Here is a 17959-nt window from a genome sequence, read left to right as displayed (position 1 = left end):
ATGTTGTGTTCAAGCACTGCCTTGTAAGGGTCACTATTCTCGGAAGCCTCGGGCTGCGTTCAGCTTTCCATCTGCATGTGTGGGCAGCTGTTTCCTCAGAGTGCTCCTTATGTTCTAATTGGCTCACTATGTGGATTCTTGGCTCTGTGCTTGGGAATCGGCGCTGACTTTTAACACACCTCACTTGAAGAAGGGCTTTCGGTGACTCCATTAGTATTGCAGGCACTGCACTTCATTTTTAAAATTGTCAACAGGATTTCATTGGTCTTTTATATTGCTTAGTTTGGATCTAGTTTAGTGACTAAATATTTTAAGTTTATTTTACTGTGTTTGAAAAGGATAGGATTCTTTCAAGGAGAAAAATAACTGGAGAGAGAAAATATTCATTTAGAGAAAAAATGGAGGCTTCTATGAGAGTCAGGCTGGCCACTTAAAGTAAATTGTGACTTGGCGTAGAAGAGCTAATAATTGTAAGTACCATAGGGTTGTTTGAGTGAATTAATGCTTTCCACACACAAAAAAATTTTAAAACTCCTCAGTCTCAACATTAGCAATTTTTTTGTCTCTTAGAAAATAACTAAATCTTTCCTAACATCTACTAAAATGGAAATCTTATAATTGTCTACCATGTCTGGAGGGGTAAGGTTGAACATGAGCCGGATAATCCTCTGAATTACATGACCACCCAAACTATCCCTCCCTTTTTAATATGGAAAGAGTTAAACAACTAGTAAATAAAGCCCAGGATGAGAAGTCCCTATGAATTGCATAACTCCATGTTTTGGTCACTTGACATGCCTGCCACTGAAAACCTTCAGCAGAGCTATGAATCTTCCTCACCCTGTGGAAAGCTGCTTTCAACTGGAAGAAGGGTGTGTCCCTAAGCTTTTACCTGGGAGCAATGATGATCTTGTCAAGTATTTCAGTGAGACCAGCCCAAGTTTTTAGGGTGGGGATCCAGACTGGTTATACGTACCTCAGTCCTTCTCCCAGGGGAAGGCAGAAACACCTCAAAGCCTGCATGTAAGAACATCTACTGAGAAATCATTTTAATCAGACACCTGTTGAGTGGGAGAAAGAAAAAGGAGAAGAACAAACAAAACTCCCTTGGTCTTGGATGTAAGGGACGCCACGGCAGCGATGGACTGGCCACCCTTCACAGCAGCTGTCCTGCTCCTCTGCCTGGTAAGTGGATCCTGCAGGGAATTCCTTCCGACCCATCCTCATCCAAAGCAAGTGAGAACTTTGCAGACAATGTTATTTAGTGGTACTTCTAACCTAAACCCATTAAAAGTTTATGCTAATGACAAGGTGATTTTATGAAGTGGATTTTTAAATAGTGTTTCTTACCTTAATTGAAGACTCCAGATCATATTAACCACATCTATGTCCATTCATCATATCATAAACCTGACATTGAAGTCACTGCTAAGTCACGCTGAGAAAATATTGAACTGAGGACGTTCCTTAGTTTCCTGTTTCAGATCCTCATGTGCAGGTGGACTTTTAAACGAAATGTTACAGGTGTCTCCTGATATTCAACCTAAACATTATCCTATTCTTTTGGTATCTTTGGTGGCAGGGTCACTATAATTTTTAAGACATGAAAACAGAATTCATACAAATTAAAATCATAGCAATCTGTGACTGTCTTCAGAATCTGAGCCATCTCACTAATTTATGTGCTGTTAGAATCCATACTACTAATATCAAAAGCCCCACATTGGGTAATGATAATTTGATTTAAAACAATAGTTTTATTTTAAAGTGACATATAGGAGATTTATAAATAGCAGAGTAGGTAAAGGATGGCTGTAATTAAAAAATAAACATAGCTATCACTGTACTTATTCTCACCACAGAAAGTCAGTGGTGACTTTAGTAGGAAAGGTGTATTCCGTGGTCAATGTAGTGAAATGCCTTATTAATCCCCCTCTTTCACGTTGCTAGTTCTGTCTTTTCAGAGGTGATGAATACTAAGTGCAACATCAATATTTTGTATCAATTTCACATTCAGCCAAAAGTTTAAAGTCAGAGTCTCTCTCACAGTAAGGTTCATGTAACCCAGAGGTCTGTGCCAGGTAAATCGCCCTCTAGCTTTGGCAGGATGTGGTGTGGATCTGCCTCCACTTGCTTGAGTTCTGAACTGGAAAGTTGGGTTTGTATAATGACAAGTTAGGTCTTTGATTCACGGTATGCTGGTTAGTTGATTACCTACGAGGGATCAAAACCAGTTATATACAAGCATCAGTGCCATGATGGCTTTAGTTCTAATGTTGCCCTTCAACAATTGCTCCTATTCCATGGACGTTTTAATGGCCTTTTAAGATTAGTTGATGTCACAAGTTGGGTTATGACTGGGATCAGTGAGCATTATACAGCATGCTGCCCATAGAACATTGTGTATTGCCAAACAATTGAATGTTTTTATTTCTAATTTTATATAAGTTTGACTCATTGATGATTATTGTATAGTTTGAATTGATGAAAGTTCTTTCAGATACTTTTACACTAAATTTCGTTGAATCTATATTTGACATATTTTTTAATTTATATAATTATTTCTAATGAATTACACCCTATAAAACTTCTTTAAACAGCCATTTCTAATTAGTCATTCTTCAGTAAAATCTATCACTTTACCAAAATTGTGTATCCTCACAGAACTTTCTGCATTTGGAGAGAGTTTTCTGGGGATTTGCATTTTATTTTCTGAGCCAGGATATGTTGTTTTGTTTGTTTGTGGATTGGCTTTGGAAGAGGGGGGGCATATTTCACTTTGGAATCACCCATTAGTTTCTCATATGCCTTGTGAAAATTATTTCTTTAAAAAATACAATGAACTCAGATGTCTTATTTTCACATTGATATCATAACGTTTTGTTAAACATTACACTTTCTAAGGCTTTGAAGATCACAATTTATTTTTACTGTTGATTTTACCAGACAGTTTTTGTAACTGTCCTTTGGAGTTAAATGTCTGTGTTTTGTTTTAAAATATTTTTTCCCTGAAGACAACTAGGACTACAGCAAATTCTTCCAGTTTCCTTTCCTCTAGTCTCAATATGAATGTTTCCTTTTACCAGAAAAAGAAAAAATGGTCTTCATGAAGAAATTATATTCTTCTCTGCTCAAAGTGGATAAATGGAAATTCATGTTAGGAATATAGTTGAAAAATTCATAGTATCTTTAAGGCAAAACATGTGAGAACTGGGCAACTGTCTGCTGTGAAATCTGCTCAGTCTATGTGAAAGCTTTATATCTTGTTCAGATTAGTGGGTTAGATCAGAAAGCATGAAGCAGAGGAGCTGGTGCAGTGGCCAATGCCTGTCATCCTAATTTAATCAATCTGGACTCTGAGACAGGAATTTCACAAGTTGGAGCCCAGCCTAGGCAACTTACCAAGGCTGTGTCTCCAAACGAACAAAAAAAAGTACTGTGGATGCAGCTTAGTGTTAGAGCGCCCTGGATTTAATCCTCAGTACAGCAAACAAAAGAAAACAAAACAAAAACAAAAGCAGAGGTGCTGCTCCTAAAGTGACTGAGATTGCTACATGAATATCGCATTATTCAGACAAGTCTTCAGAAAAGACAATAGCTCACCCCCACTATAACGCTGCAAGATAAGAACGATCTTTCTTTCTTTCTTTCTTTCTTTCTTTCTTTTTCTCTCTATAAAGTCAATGTATGGAGTGGAGGGAGGAGTTAGAACGTATTTTCTTTTAGCCAGAGAATGATGTTATCTATGCACCAAATGTAAGAAATCTGTGTGGATGGTTATAACAACGGTAAAATAAAGAACATGGTCACTGTGGGAAAGTAAAACAGAACCAGTAGAATTTCTAGAGTTCTAATGATTTCTGAAAATTGCTTGCAACATTGCCAGGTCCAATTAATCTATTAACATGTATACAATCTGAAAAACTGATTTTTATTTTTGCAGTACAGATTTAACCTAAGCCTTTTGCACTGAGCAACATCCCTAGTCTCCACTGCCCCCCCCCCCCGCTTTTTGAGACAGGGTCTCCCTAAGTTGCTAAATTGCCCACACTGGACATGAATTTGCAACCCTCCTGCCTCAGCCTCACAGAGTGCTGGGAATACCTGTGTGCACCACCATGCTGGGGCCTGACAAGATCTTTTTCTATAAAGGCAAACCTCTGTAGCTTAAGCTCAAAGAACAGATAAAACTATTTTTATCTATCAGCACAAATGATCTGATTTTTTTCATTTTATCATACTATCTTCTCCTTTTTCTATAGGTTAATATTTTCATTCAAAAAAATCTCTACCTGATTAACAAACTCCATAATTTGAACTTGATTGAAATCCTTTAGGGAATGAGCAATAGTTTTTCTAGTATTTCTCAACACACAGGCTAAAATGCATTGAAAATAACATTTATTTTTATATCGCTCATTGATTTATTTGAACGAGACAACTTAAGTTCCCTTAATTGTGTTCACCATCCCTCAAATCAAAGACCAAAGAGAAGACAACCCAGGAAGTACTCTTTATGTTTTCTTATGCATATATTTTAGTGCTGTACATTACAGAGATTAGTATATCAGCAAAATATTTTATAAAAAATGGAAACAGTATTTTTGTTCCCCTGTTCAGTGAAACTTACAAATTATATTTAAGCAAAATCACTTCCATTTAAAGTTCTATTATTTTCAATGCAGATTCAGGATCAGCATCTTCTTTCACCTTCACAAACACAGAGAATAGAAATTCATCACTACTCAATTTATTGGAGTTGCCACAGAGTTAAAACCTTTTGCCCTCTCCAGTAATAGGAAAGAACACTGAGGAATACTGTCATGTTAAATCTGAAGGCCTAGCCCTAAGGGACAAGACTTGCCTACTTTGAAGAGGCTCATCAATTTAAAAAAAATGACTCTCAGGCCTCTGCCCAGAGTACTTCATGTCTGTTGACTCTCCACTCCTTGTTCACCGGAGCCCTGCTGATGCGAATCCTTGTGTCCTACAGGCACTGTCTCAGGTAGAAGCAGGAAGCCTGCTCCGCATGGCATTGCACTTGTATTTCTTTTGCTGCCTCAACTGAGGTAACACCCTTCCCGAGTGCTGGGTCATGCCACCCTCGCAGATCATGCTTGGCACTCAGATTTCTTTAATGGACTTAGACAGGTCAGACTTCTTAAAATGTCATTGGCAGCTGATCCATGCTCTTAATTGGTCTACAAGAGCAGACCACAGTCTTTTACACTTGTCCAACTCCACAAATTAGTAGCTGCCCATTGCTTATGAAACTACTTGACTGTAAGTTATTTGAAGGCAGGATCTGGGTCTGATTCACCTTTGTACCCACTCAGCACCTTGCACCATGCAAGATTGCCCAACAAGTGCCTCATCACACACAGCAGGGGGATTGGGGGCTGGTTTATATTTCTCTTCTCACACGCACTCCTGACAACTGTCAAGGCATTAGCATGGAAATAATCATGTTGGATTTTCTTAACACTTTTGTGGGATAGTATTACATTTACTTGACACTTCATCTAAGGCTTACCATAATATTTTTAGAGTTAGCCCTTAAAAAATCTTAATGCAGCCTTGGATCCATTAAACACATAAACAATACATATTTATCAAAGAAATAAACCAATGAATAAATATGAGAAATCAAGCCACTGGATTATGGTCAGACCCAGACTAATAGCCTGTGTCAGAGCAGTCAAAAAGAAAGGCAAAAGAGGAAGTTTCCAAAAAGAAATAAATTATATTTTACTTTTCTTTCAAGTGCCTCCCTGTGACTTCCATAAGAATTAACAAATACATTAGAATTTGATATTTAACAAATTGTGACTACTTCACAATATTAGATGCAATAATTTTCCTTATAAAAATTTTCTCCAGTTTATTTTTATTATAAACAAAATAAACTTCAACATCAAAAATCGCTAAAATTAACTGTAACTAGGGAATCATTAAATTAACACTTTTGCATCCTGTGGCTTTAATAAAATAAACAAATGGATTGGTTCCTAAAACAGAGTTGAAAGGAAGAAGTCATTGAAAATTCACTTCAAGTGAGTTATTCACTGCTTCACAGAATTCTAGGTGTACAAAGGGTTTTGGGTGTCATACACAGGTGAGGAAACTGAGGCACAGATTGGCTAAGTGACTTCCCCAGTCCCCAAATCAGTAGGCGGAGAGCTGATATACATTCAGCTTGACCCCCTCCCATTCCCTGCTGAGTAAATCTCCATTCCAGCCTCCTTACACAGATTCCCAAATTGTTTCTGAACTCCAACCACTCCCTTCATTGTCAGAAAACAGCCTCACCCATGGGCCAGCGCCACCTGACAGGATCTAGGTCACTCCCAACAACGTACTTCAGCTTTCCTTTCCCAGTCACTTTACTGCAATCCCCATCCTTTCCCTACCCTCTGTCACCCAAGTCCTTTCATTTCTTCCTTTTCCCCTCTTCCTCTCCCCATCAACACCCCTACTGAGTATCTTTGTTTTGAATCTCTTTTCTTTCAGATCAAACTATCCTGCTCTCCTTTGTCAACTTTCCAAAATCTACAGATCTTCCAGATCAAAATTTCCTTGATACCTTCTTCTAATTCTATCATTTTGTGTTCCAGTTTCTTTTATCACCAAAGTTTTTGAAAAATGACTGTCTTTGTCCCTCTTTTTATTCCTAATCCTTTGCACCCAAATACTTCTTCCATCCAACTGGAAAAATTCTCCTAAAGATTGCTGAAAACCTCAGGCTTTCCTGAGGATTCACTCAGCTCAATTGTTTTTTTTTTTTTGTATCATGTGATACTGATATTTATGCCCACTCCATCCATCTTTCGGTTTTCCCCTCCTTTAACAGCTCCTATAATGCATGATATTTTCTCATTGTTTCTCTAGCTTCTCTCTTTGTTTCTTCTTGGTTATACTTGTTTCCAGTTCTACAAGTGTAGGAATTCCCCTACTGTCCTCCTCAGCCACAGGCTGTTTCTTTGCTGTAACCCCTACCTTAGGAATTTCAAATTCTACCATGATTTCCACTACTACCCTCCCTGAGCAGATGTTTCAAATCTGCATATCCAGGCTGGACTTTTGTTCAAAGTGCTAATGCTCATTTCAAACTGCTTAGTATCTTTACCTGAGCATTTCTCCGGCATCTCAAATTCAGTATGTTCTCATCTAAATGCTGCAACCGCTTTGTTTCCAGTCCCATTCTTAAAAACTGTCACCAGCTGAGATTCCCACTTCCTCTCCTGACTACCCCATCCCATCTGTCTTCAATTCCTGTCTATGCTATCCATCCAGTATGTCACCTTGATCTTTTTCTGTGGTTCCCATTGCTTGTGCTTCTGTTTACCCCCTCCTCGACACCAGCCTGACTTGCTACAGAAGATTCACTGCTCTCAGCCTGTGATCACACCCTCTGCCCACCACTCCTACCTACCATTGTCTGAGGAATCTCTTAAACCCACAATTTTAGCGTACCTTTCCCATGATCAAAATACTTCAGTATTGTCCTACTGTACACAAGGATTTGGTGTTTGACTAGAAAAGAAACTTTGTACATAAGCTAGTCTAACCCATATTACACATGAGCAAACTAAAGCTCAGAGAATTTGGAAAATACATTGAAAGTTTTCTTACTCTACCCTGTAATCTTTTCATTTCATTTTGCATTTGAAGGTTTGTATCAGAGTTTATTCTGGACCCCAAGCAAAAGGAAATAAGCTTAGGTCAACTAGCCACATCTTTAAGCAGACGTGGCAGTTTTTTAATTACCCATGCAATTGAGAGTCTGACACTATGGTGAAACCTACTTGGCCTTCTGCCTAAATCGCCTCTCATGGGAAAAAGAATGACCCAGCTTCATAAAGTCAGAAAGACTTCTTAGTCATCCGGCGTAGTGATCCAAAGCAAACAGCAGGCTCTGACACTTCACTGCGGGAAGAGAAGCACAAAGCAGGTAACAGATGTGTACATTGTGCTGTGCACGTGACTTCCAACCAGACAAGTGAGGCTTCCCCGCGCCCCCGTCATGCACCCACAAACTACACAGAGGGAAAACTGCGCATGACTTCACAGGTAGCAGAGAGACTGCCTTTGCATTAATGTCCTTTCCTTCTGCACTCAAAATGGACTCTACGGACAACTCTGCAGTTACCCGTGCCACCATCTGGGCCATTTAGCATCCCTTAGTCTCCCCTTTTATTTCTATTGTTGTTGTTATATGTAAACATGACTAAGGCAAGGATAACTTGAAATTTAATTAAAACCAGAATTTTTTTAGTTCTTAAAAATCCAATATTTATTCTCCATAGAATGTTTTACTTAGTAATTTAATTGAGAGAATAGTTCAGAGCCCAGATCTAAGCTGAAATTCATGGGATTGTATGCAGCTATAAGTTAATATCCAAGCTTCAATTTCTTCATCTGTAAAATAGAGATAAGAATGTATTGCAAAAATATACCCATAATTTTACAAAATAAAATGGACATACTAATAGTGCATTTGGTATGAAGAGTAAATTCACATATTTTTCTGAAAACATTATCATTATCAGTGAATTATAACTGTGATAATTATAATGACTAGTATTATATCATGACTAAATAATTCTCTCTTTACACTGCTCACATTAGCCATAAATTCTTGGTTTCTCAAATTAACACTCATGACAATTTTTAAAAATATGTACTTGTAGACTAAAATGTTATATTTTCTTTAAGGGTAAAATTGAAACCAACCATAAAAAAAGTAATTTACTATATTTAAAAATTACCACTATTGGTATTTTTTAAATGCAACATAATTGTCTTGTGTTAGTGATGCAAATAAAGTCTGATTGTGAAAAAATTTTAATTACGAATTGAACATCTCTTAATTAGGAAGAAATAAAAAACTAAAGATATACTTTTTTAATAGATTCTGAAATTTGAAATTTTTAAAAATGCAAACTAGTTCAATTGAAATTTCAATACATGTGAACTAGGCTTCGAGTCCACTCTTAGTTTTCAAAATATACACTTTATATAGGCACTTTAGGCTCCATATGTGAAATCTGTGTTTTAAGAAAGGCCTGTGTTTTTGAAAGAAAAATAATTTAAATTATCCTTATGTTTCACTACAAGTCATATAAGAAGATCAAGGCCAGCTTAAAGTAGCCAGAGCTCTTCTTGACTAGCACACTTGTTTGACCAGGGAAATTGTTTAACACAGGAGAAAAGACTCCCTACACTCTGTGTTTTCCTCTCCTTGCTATGGTAGGATGAATTTATATCATCTATTTTGGTTTTAGTGCTCACAATAAAACACCAAACATGAATTCATTTTCACATAAAGGAAATTATTTAGTATCAGAACTTTTTTTTCATATTTCAAAGAAGGTGAAAAAAATATATCATCTTAAAATTTTCAAGAGTACTATGGGGCCGGGGATTTAGCTCAGTGGTTCTGCCACCTGCCTCACAAGCTCAAGGTGGGGAGTTCAATCCCGGGTATGAAAAAATAAATAAATAAAAATTTAAAAATATAAAAAAAAATTTTAAATAAATAAGTACGAGGTACTTATGCATAAGACCAATAAAAGATAGGGAATACTTTCAGGAAGAAAACTTTAAAAAAAATTTTAAAAAAAGAATACTAGAAAATCTTCCCTCTAGGATTGGCATGTGAAGGAACAATCATTCTGAAGTTTTCTGAATGTTTCCACTTCATATTCCTTCTTCACTCTGAACACTTTTTTCTATTTCCATGTACCCTTGTTCAGACCCTGAAACTAATGAAATGCTTTAGCATCACACCTGCAAATTACGGAAACCGCTGAATACCATCTGAGTAACTCGCACTTTCCAGACCAGGGTTTACTAGGAGAGCTTGAGTTTCTGACCTTAATTCTCTCTGAGTTGTAGCTTCAGATATGCTACCCATATGATTATGAGTATCAACACAGGCTAAGAATGAAATGGAAAAAGGAAAGCAAAACTGAGATGTAAAAACAAAAAAAATTCTTAACTTAGCATCAGGCCCAAGACATAAGCCAGATCCACTTGCTCTTCAGACTGATAAATAATTCTAATAACTCACAAGAATGTTGTTTGATTTTTAAATGATTTAATAATTTCAAACCATCCAATTAAAAATTAACTATTGTGATTATCTTGTTTTTTTATAGGTCATGGCTGAAGTTAACAGTGAATTTCGAATCCAGGTAATGTATAACAAATCCATTTACTCCAAATTTTAAAAAAATAATGGTTTGGGGGCTGAGGATTTAGCTTAGTGGTGCCACCACCTGCCTCACAAGCACAAGGTCCCAAGTTTGATCCCTGGTACCCAACTGCCCCCCCAAAAAAGGTTTGGGAATAACATGTTTTACAAAGGAAATTCATTCTTATAAATAAAGTTAATAGACTATCAAAATTATCAATTTTCCTACTTAAATATCCTCTCTGATATAATTATTCCATCTCCAAAATATCCAGTGGAATATGAATCATAAATAAAATTAATACATATTATTACTTTACCGTACTTATCAAGGTAAGAGATCATAATGCTAAAAATGGCACCATCAAGTGGCATTCAATCAGAAGACAAAAGCGTGAATGGATCAAGTTTGCTGCAGCCTGCCGCGAAGGCGAAGACAACTCCAAGAGAAACCCAATTGCCAAAGTAAGTGATAGCCCCAAAGCCTAGATGTGATACTTAAATTGGGTGGGTTGAAGTTCCAAAAGAACCAGTCTTTGAAATAATTTGTGAGCATATCTTATTGAGAAGTTACGATATAGAGCTATAATCATTTAAATTATGAAAATTAAAGTTCCAAAAAAGACAAATTTTTAAAAATTATATATTCAGATAAACAGTTAAACATCAGCTCACCTTACTGGCAAAACTAATAAACATGAGCATATGTCACCCTGAATGCTGAATGAAAAAAAAAATGAATTAAAGAATGAATTTAGCACTTAGCATACACAGAGGAATTTCAACATGTACCATTTCTGCTTCATAATCTGTTAGGATTGAGCGTTACTTCTGTGCTTACTTATGAACATTCATACTGTACCCCTTTCATACTGACTTTTTACTTTTATTTTCCTATCTTCCTCTAAAAACACACGTGCACACATACACACACACATATAGTTAGTTATGAACACAAATACAGACATTCACACAGATATACACACTTCCCAGTAAGATTTGCTTAGTCATATAACACTGTATTTCAAGAAAAGTGGACTGACCTCTTTCCTTTTCTGCTAATACATCACCCCTATCTTCAGAATTAAAACCTTCCACATAGAGTCAAGTAACTTTTGTTACCTATATAAATTCACTTAAAATTTTGTGCTAACACTTTATACTTTTTTAAGTTTTTTAAGCTGAAGACTAAGTGAGTTCTGCTCCTGCAACCAAGTCGTTAAATGATTGGTTGCTGAATAAGGTATTGTATGTAGTAGTATGCATATTACAAAATTCAGAGTAAAAAAATGGTCAAAAGATGACTTTGCTTTTATTTGCATAACTCTCACATGCAGTGCTGTAATGTATACAGAACATAAAACTACAGTACTGTACTATATAATGCAATCAGCAAAAAATTACAGTTTTGCATAAACAAGATGTACTGTACAAAAATGACACTGAGGCTTTATAAACAAGATGTGTCCAACTGTGCAAAAAAAAAGAAGGGCTATAAGTCCAAGCAGCAAGTCATAAGTCCGAACAGTCTTTAAACAGGGATGTCATTAAATGAGGAATGTCTGAAAACAGACTGAAATTATAAATGTTGAGTGAATGATGACTGCATGGACTTAGATTTGTTAGGGTGATAGCTTATATTTTTATTGTTTGGGAGAAATAGAAATTGAACTTCTTTTATTACATTGCCAATTACTGTTAAAAATACTGCACTTTTTATACAGTCATTACTGAAAATTCTATAATTATTATACACATCTAACAAAACAATGCTTTGTTTTCAATGTTTCCCAAATAACAAGGACAGCACATTGAACAATTCTCAAGAAAGATACCTATTATCTATAAGATGTAGGGTTATTTCCTTTCTGTAATATTTCTACTGTGTTCCTTCTGCAGATTCATTCAGATTGTGCTGCAAACCAGCAAGTTACCTACCGCATCTCTGGAGTAGGAATTGATCAGCCACCTTATGGAATCTTTGTAATTAATCAAAAAACTGGTGAAATTAATATAACATCTATAGTTGATCGAGAGGTCACTCCTTATTTCATTGTAAGTGGGTTTCATGTCAGCATATATGTTCTTGGGAAAATCTTGGAATTTTTCTTGGAAAATCTTAAACTCATATCATGCTTGATTGATTTCAAGAGTCATAATATGGGCATTTTTGCTTGTCTCAATTTAGAATCATCTCAATAGATAGATACAAAGAAAATTAAGAGAAAGGGGAATATTTTTTTCTGAGGTGTTAGCAAAAATATCACTCAACCCTCATAGGACACCAGAATATTTGTTTGGAAAGACAAGTGACCAACTCTTAATATTTTATTTTAATTTTTTTTCAAATTGAAAATGCCGCTTCCTTTGAACTTGATTGCCTAGCTATGATTCTGGAACTACCACAGGATTCTTTTCTGACTGAACATACTTTATTATAACTTTGCTTGGGCTCACCTGAGCTCTAAATGAGCCTTGGAAATGCATCTGTCCTTCTCTGCATCTCCCTCCATTCTTCACAGGAACTGTCACACAGCCTAAACACCCTCTGCCTTCCAACCCCCAACCCCATTTCACTTTAAGGCACTTCATTTGAAAGGCTGAGGCCACTTATCACAAATTCCCACAATACTCTCTCCTCCAGAAGTGTTATTCATTCAGTCTAGAAGCATATTCAGTTTTTCACTGTTTCCCACAGTGTACCTCAAGACATTCTCATTGTCCCTTAATTACTTATTTCTTCAGGAACCTTATTCCCTCAACTTTGTTTTATCATCTCTCTTCTGCTTACCCCATTGACTGCTTCCATTTCCACCCATCGTGGTGGCCAACACTTCTTAATACTTAAAAGAAAAAAAGAAAAAGAAAGGAATAAAAATCCCTTCTTTGATCTTGTATTCTCTTCTATTAAAACTACTTCTAGTCTCCTGATAGCTTTTACCGTGAACAGCTATAGAATTTAGTCCAATACTTTTTCTCCAACTAGTGACAGGATCATATGGCTTTTTCCTTTCCTCTGTTAACATGATGACTTTTAGGGGTGGATCTTCCAATGCTGAACCAACACTGCTATCCCTATAACAAAACCACTTTCTACATACTGCCAGGTCTGACTTCTAATAGTTTGTTTTGTTAAACAAATTTCTATTTACATTCATACTTTTTTCTGCTATAATCTTTATCCAGTTTTAGGATTAGCACAATGTTGATTTCCTAAAATGAGGGGAGAAGTCTTCCTTCTTTTTTCTGCTGTAATTGTTTGATATAATTTATCAGTTAAAATGTATATGAGCCTGCTTTTGTCATATAGGTAGGTTTTCAAGCTAGGAATATACTTTCTTTAATAGGTGCTATTCAAATTTTATATTTCCTCCAGAGTCAGTTTCATTAATTTGTCTTCCAAGGTACTTCTTAGAAGCTGTCAAATTTATTTCAAAACAGATTTTTTGAAATATGCTTTTATATCCTTTTAAATTCTGTAAAATCTGTGGTAATGTCTCCTAGATCTTGATATTGTAATTTTAAAAATGTATAATTGATATTGTGTAACAGGAAGAAAAGGTCTAAAGGTGCAGGGGAAGTGGGAGGGGTAGGGGAAAGGAAAAAAAGGAAAAGAAAAAATATGAGAAAAGAAAAAAATGGAAACAAAGTCTTTGCAAATAGGGAAGGGTAGAGTGGGTGAAGGGAGGGCAGGGGAAGGGGGGAAAAAAAGAACCAAGAAACTCATGTAATGGTACAAGATCCCAATGATGAATGTAACTGTATTTTATACCTAAAATGTACCAATAAACTTAATTGGGAAAAAAAACCCCAAGCAATCCATATCCCAAAACACCTTCAAATAGTAAACTGCATTTGCTGCTCTTGCACATACTTCTCATTCCTGGGACTACTTTAATTCCCTAGATTTTAATTCCTTTTAATTTATCTACAGTTCTACCTTTTACTCCATATGTTTCCCCACAATCTCTCCAAATCAGCCACCCAATCTATTGGCTTTTATTAAAGCATAATATTTTTATACAAAATATACAATATATGTGAAATAGTACACATGGTACTTATGCACACTTCAGATAATAATAATAAACACCCACAAAGGCACTACGTAGTTTAAGAGTGCTACATTTCTTTGAAGTTCCCATGGGACCCTCCTTTACAACATTTTCACCACTCCCACCATAACCCTTATTCCTATTTTCTAATGCAACTTTTGCATCATTCCATTTCTTTCCTGATAAGAACCCCTTTGCTTGGAACACCTTGCCAATTTCCAGATCTATCTATTGAAATTCTCTTTCAAGATTTATTTCAATCATTATATTCTGCTACAAAATCAGAATACTTTTGTTCTTCCTAGTACAGCTTATCATGTGTTGCCTTTTTAAAAATCACTTTGCATTTATGTTTGCCCTCCCTCATTGATTATATATATTACTTGTGCCTATATTCTAATAGGAAATAATAATATGTATTATTTCTCTTTTAATTTCCCACATCGCAAAATACCGCTCCAAAAGTGGAACTTAATAAATATGTGTTTCACCATATAACCATTTTTTTCTCTCCTAGATTGTTTGCCGGGCTTTGAATTCACAAGGTCAAGATTTAGAGAGGCCACTTGAGCTCAGAGTCAGGGTTTTGGATATAAATGACAACCCTCCAGTGTTTTCCATGGCTACATTTATAGGACAAATAGAAGAAAATTCTAATGCAAGTACGTAATCTATTTTTTTAGGTAAACAAGAATATATAGGCCTCAAGATCATTCTTAACACCCAGGCAACTACAGACTAAATTGTGTCAAACATCATGAATGTTAAAACATACGCTGCAGGAAAACATTCCAATCAGAAAGTCTATCCCTTCAGCTATGGAAGTAGCTCCAATGTGTCATATACAATGAACAAAAGAAACAAGGACAATTTACTCATGTGACTCATATACTCGCTCTTAGGGAGATTCCTAACTAGAAATTCCAAGAGTATTTTGCACAGTAGTGGCAGGGGCATAAGGTGAGAAGTAGCCTCCCAGCCTTGCTGCATTGCTGCCCACTTATTTCTGATCATGTGGCTTTCAGTCAGCCTTTTTATTGAGAGTTAACATCTGTACATTTTTATGAAGTACATCATGACAGTTCAATGCATGTAACAATATGTGATAATCAAATCAGAATAAGCATGTTCACCTCATTAACCATTAATCTATTCATCTTTTCTAGTTATTTTGAAATATATCTCTCTTTTTTTGTACTGGGAATTGAACTCAGGACCTTGCACTTGTGAGGCAGGCATGGTGACGGAGCTAAATCTCCAGCCCTAACATGGATTGTTTTAACCAATAATCCTGCTATGCTAACCAGAACTAACTCATCCACTCTGAATTTTTGTTGCCCCTTATTGAACTTCTTGGAGGTCGTTGTTGTTAAGGGAAACCAACCACAGAGAGATAAATACCACATGTTCTCATTCATGTGTGGAAACCAGTGAGAACAGAAGAGGATAAGGTCACTAAAATCTGGGAGAAGAAAAGAAGGAAGGGACAGAAAGAAGTTATATATCTTAAAGTCTCTCATAGAAATCAGCTCCACACTATCTATGTTGCAGCAGATGCCTTTGTTGGCAGCAAACAAATGTAAAATATTTCCTGTTTTCCCCCTTTCTTAAATATGATTTAATAAAGAGAGAAAGAGAATGAGGAGAGGGAAGAAGAAAGGAGGAAGAGGAGAAAGACAAAGAGAAGACAAGATGCCCTGGCTCACGTATAGAAAGACTGATTGTACTTAAAACATTTTGGAGGGTAGAAAAGAATTCTACTTTATGAATGAATACTGGCAACTTTTCTCCTTCTCCGGTATCCTTCAACAAAACTACTTATAAAATTAGTTGAAAATAAAGGGGGCCGGGGATTTAGCTCAGTGGTTCCTTCGCCTGCTTCACAAGCGCAAGGTGCCAAGTTCGATCCCCGATACCAAAAAAAACAAAAGAAAGAAAAGAAAAGAAAGGATAGGATAGTGTATATGGTCAAAACAAACATTTCTTTAAATTTACTAGCTACTCAGCATTTAAATAGGGACCACCTGAAACAAAACAATAATATATATTTATTAAAAGTCCATTATTCTAAAGAACTTTTATATATGCTTCTCTTACAAGCTATTTAACTGTTGCATGAACTTAATGAAGATGGTATTATCATCCCCAGTTAGAGATATGGACAAAATCATACATCTAAAAAGTGTTAAAGTCAGGAAAAAATTGATCTGGCCTTAATATAATTAAGTTTTATTGAAAGTATCCTGAACAAACAAAAGAACAAATTATACAAAAATAAGAAATAGAAAGCCAGAGTAATAAATTTCCTTTGATTCCTAACTATAGTAATGTCTAGGTTCCTAGGAAAATGTGATCTTTTGATGAAGACAAAGGTAAAGAAAGGAGCTAAGATAGCCATATGGTGAAGAAATAGAGAGGGAAGATAGTAAAATACACATTCCATGGACCAACTGACTTTAACATTTTGCTAGAAAGGTAGTATGCCATAATGTATGATTCACAGAAATATAAATTATTCATTTGCAACAAATTTGCTTTGATTCCTAGATACTTTGGTGATGAAACTCAATGCTACTGATGCCGATGAACCAAACAACTTGAATTCAAAAATCGCCTTCAAGATTATAAGACAGGAACCTTCTGACTCTCCAATGTTCATCATCAACCGATATACTGGAGAAATTCGAACAATGAACAATTTTCTAGACAGAGAGGTTAATTTTTTCTTTAAGTGGGTTTTTTACTTGAAGTGACTGATTCTGAAATCAAGGTTTTAAAATTTTAATTATATAAACATTTCACAAAATGTTAATGATAAGAAATATTTCAAATGAGAAAATGCAGATTATTAAGTTACATTTTATTCCTACATCTTTCATTTAATCAACTGATTAGGATTTGCTTCAAGTTGAGAAAACTATATTGGGAATGCACATTAAAATTTGCAGAGGGCAGAGACAAAAATTCCATTTTTTAAAAGGTGTGTTCTGTAAGGAAATAAATATAGAAATATTTGCTATTATTTCCCAATCTTGATGAATCATAACACATGTGAACATGGTGGAGGCTCCAAGAATATTTACAGTTCTTTTGACAGCAAAACTATTTTCTGTATCCTTTTTATGTAACTCTTATTAACAAGTCAATGACTGATACTTTTGGAATCAGAAAAATAGATAGTCACTAACATTCAGACCAAATTTACAAATGATAACTAGTGATTGTTAAAGTATTAGAAATAGCATTATATGGCTTCTATCATGTTATGGGGTCCCATTTCTTTATTTTAAAATCCCTATTTTTTCTTTTTTTTAATAAAGAAAATATCTTTAAATATAAAGTAGAAAACCTATACGCACATTAGGGATATGAGAGAGGATGTTTTACTTTCTAACTGATATTCAATGAAATTTTATTTTAATTATTATAGTCATTTTAAAATGGCAATTTCTCTATTAATGACTCATAGGTTTAAATAAATCAGATTATTTTTATATTTTTAATGGTCCAAGTGTGATTGGCTTCTAAGTTAGCTAAACATTCTTTTTTACTTGTTCGAGGGTTCCTATTAGAAGAAAATGATTATTTAGCTTTTTCAATCTTTCTTAAGCAGACCAGTAAGATTCCTTTAATACTCTTTAATACTCAAGGTTCAAAGTGGGGGGGCGGTATCTGAACTAAAGGAACTTTGCTGTTATTGGGAACCCTG

At 35.5% G+C, this 17959-nt stretch overlaps 1 protein-coding gene across 1 annotated transcript in view; it reads left to right on the top strand.

Annotated features, from left to right (window-relative positions):
• The first annotated feature begins 995 nt into the window (after nt 1-995).
• Nucleotides 996-17959, top strand: part of Dsg1 (desmoglein 1) — a 38229-nt gene continuing 21265 nt past the window's right edge. The window contains exons 1-6 of the mRNA XM_004853125.3: nt 996-1185; nt 10161-10196; nt 10529-10660; nt 12095-12250; nt 14768-14912; nt 16798-16964. Coding sequence (XP_004853182.1) covers nt 1141-1185; nt 10161-10196; nt 10529-10660; nt 12095-12250; nt 14768-14912; nt 16798-16964 — 681 coding nt within the window. The 5' untranslated portion in view covers nt 996-1140. The remainder of the gene's footprint in view (nt 1186-10160; nt 10197-10528; nt 10661-12094; nt 12251-14767; nt 14913-16797; nt 16965-17959) is intronic.

The sequence above is a fragment of the Heterocephalus glaber genome, unplaced genomic scaffold (assembly GCF_053883595.1).
Source record: "Heterocephalus glaber isolate CG9 unplaced genomic scaffold, H.glaber_assembly_v1.0 deba00000331, whole genome shotgun sequence".
Taxonomy (NCBI): domain Eukaryota; kingdom Metazoa; phylum Chordata; class Mammalia; order Rodentia; family Bathyergidae; genus Heterocephalus; species Heterocephalus glaber.
The sequence above is the reverse complement of the archived record's forward strand: the minus strand, read 5'-3'. Positions and strand labels throughout refer to the sequence as shown.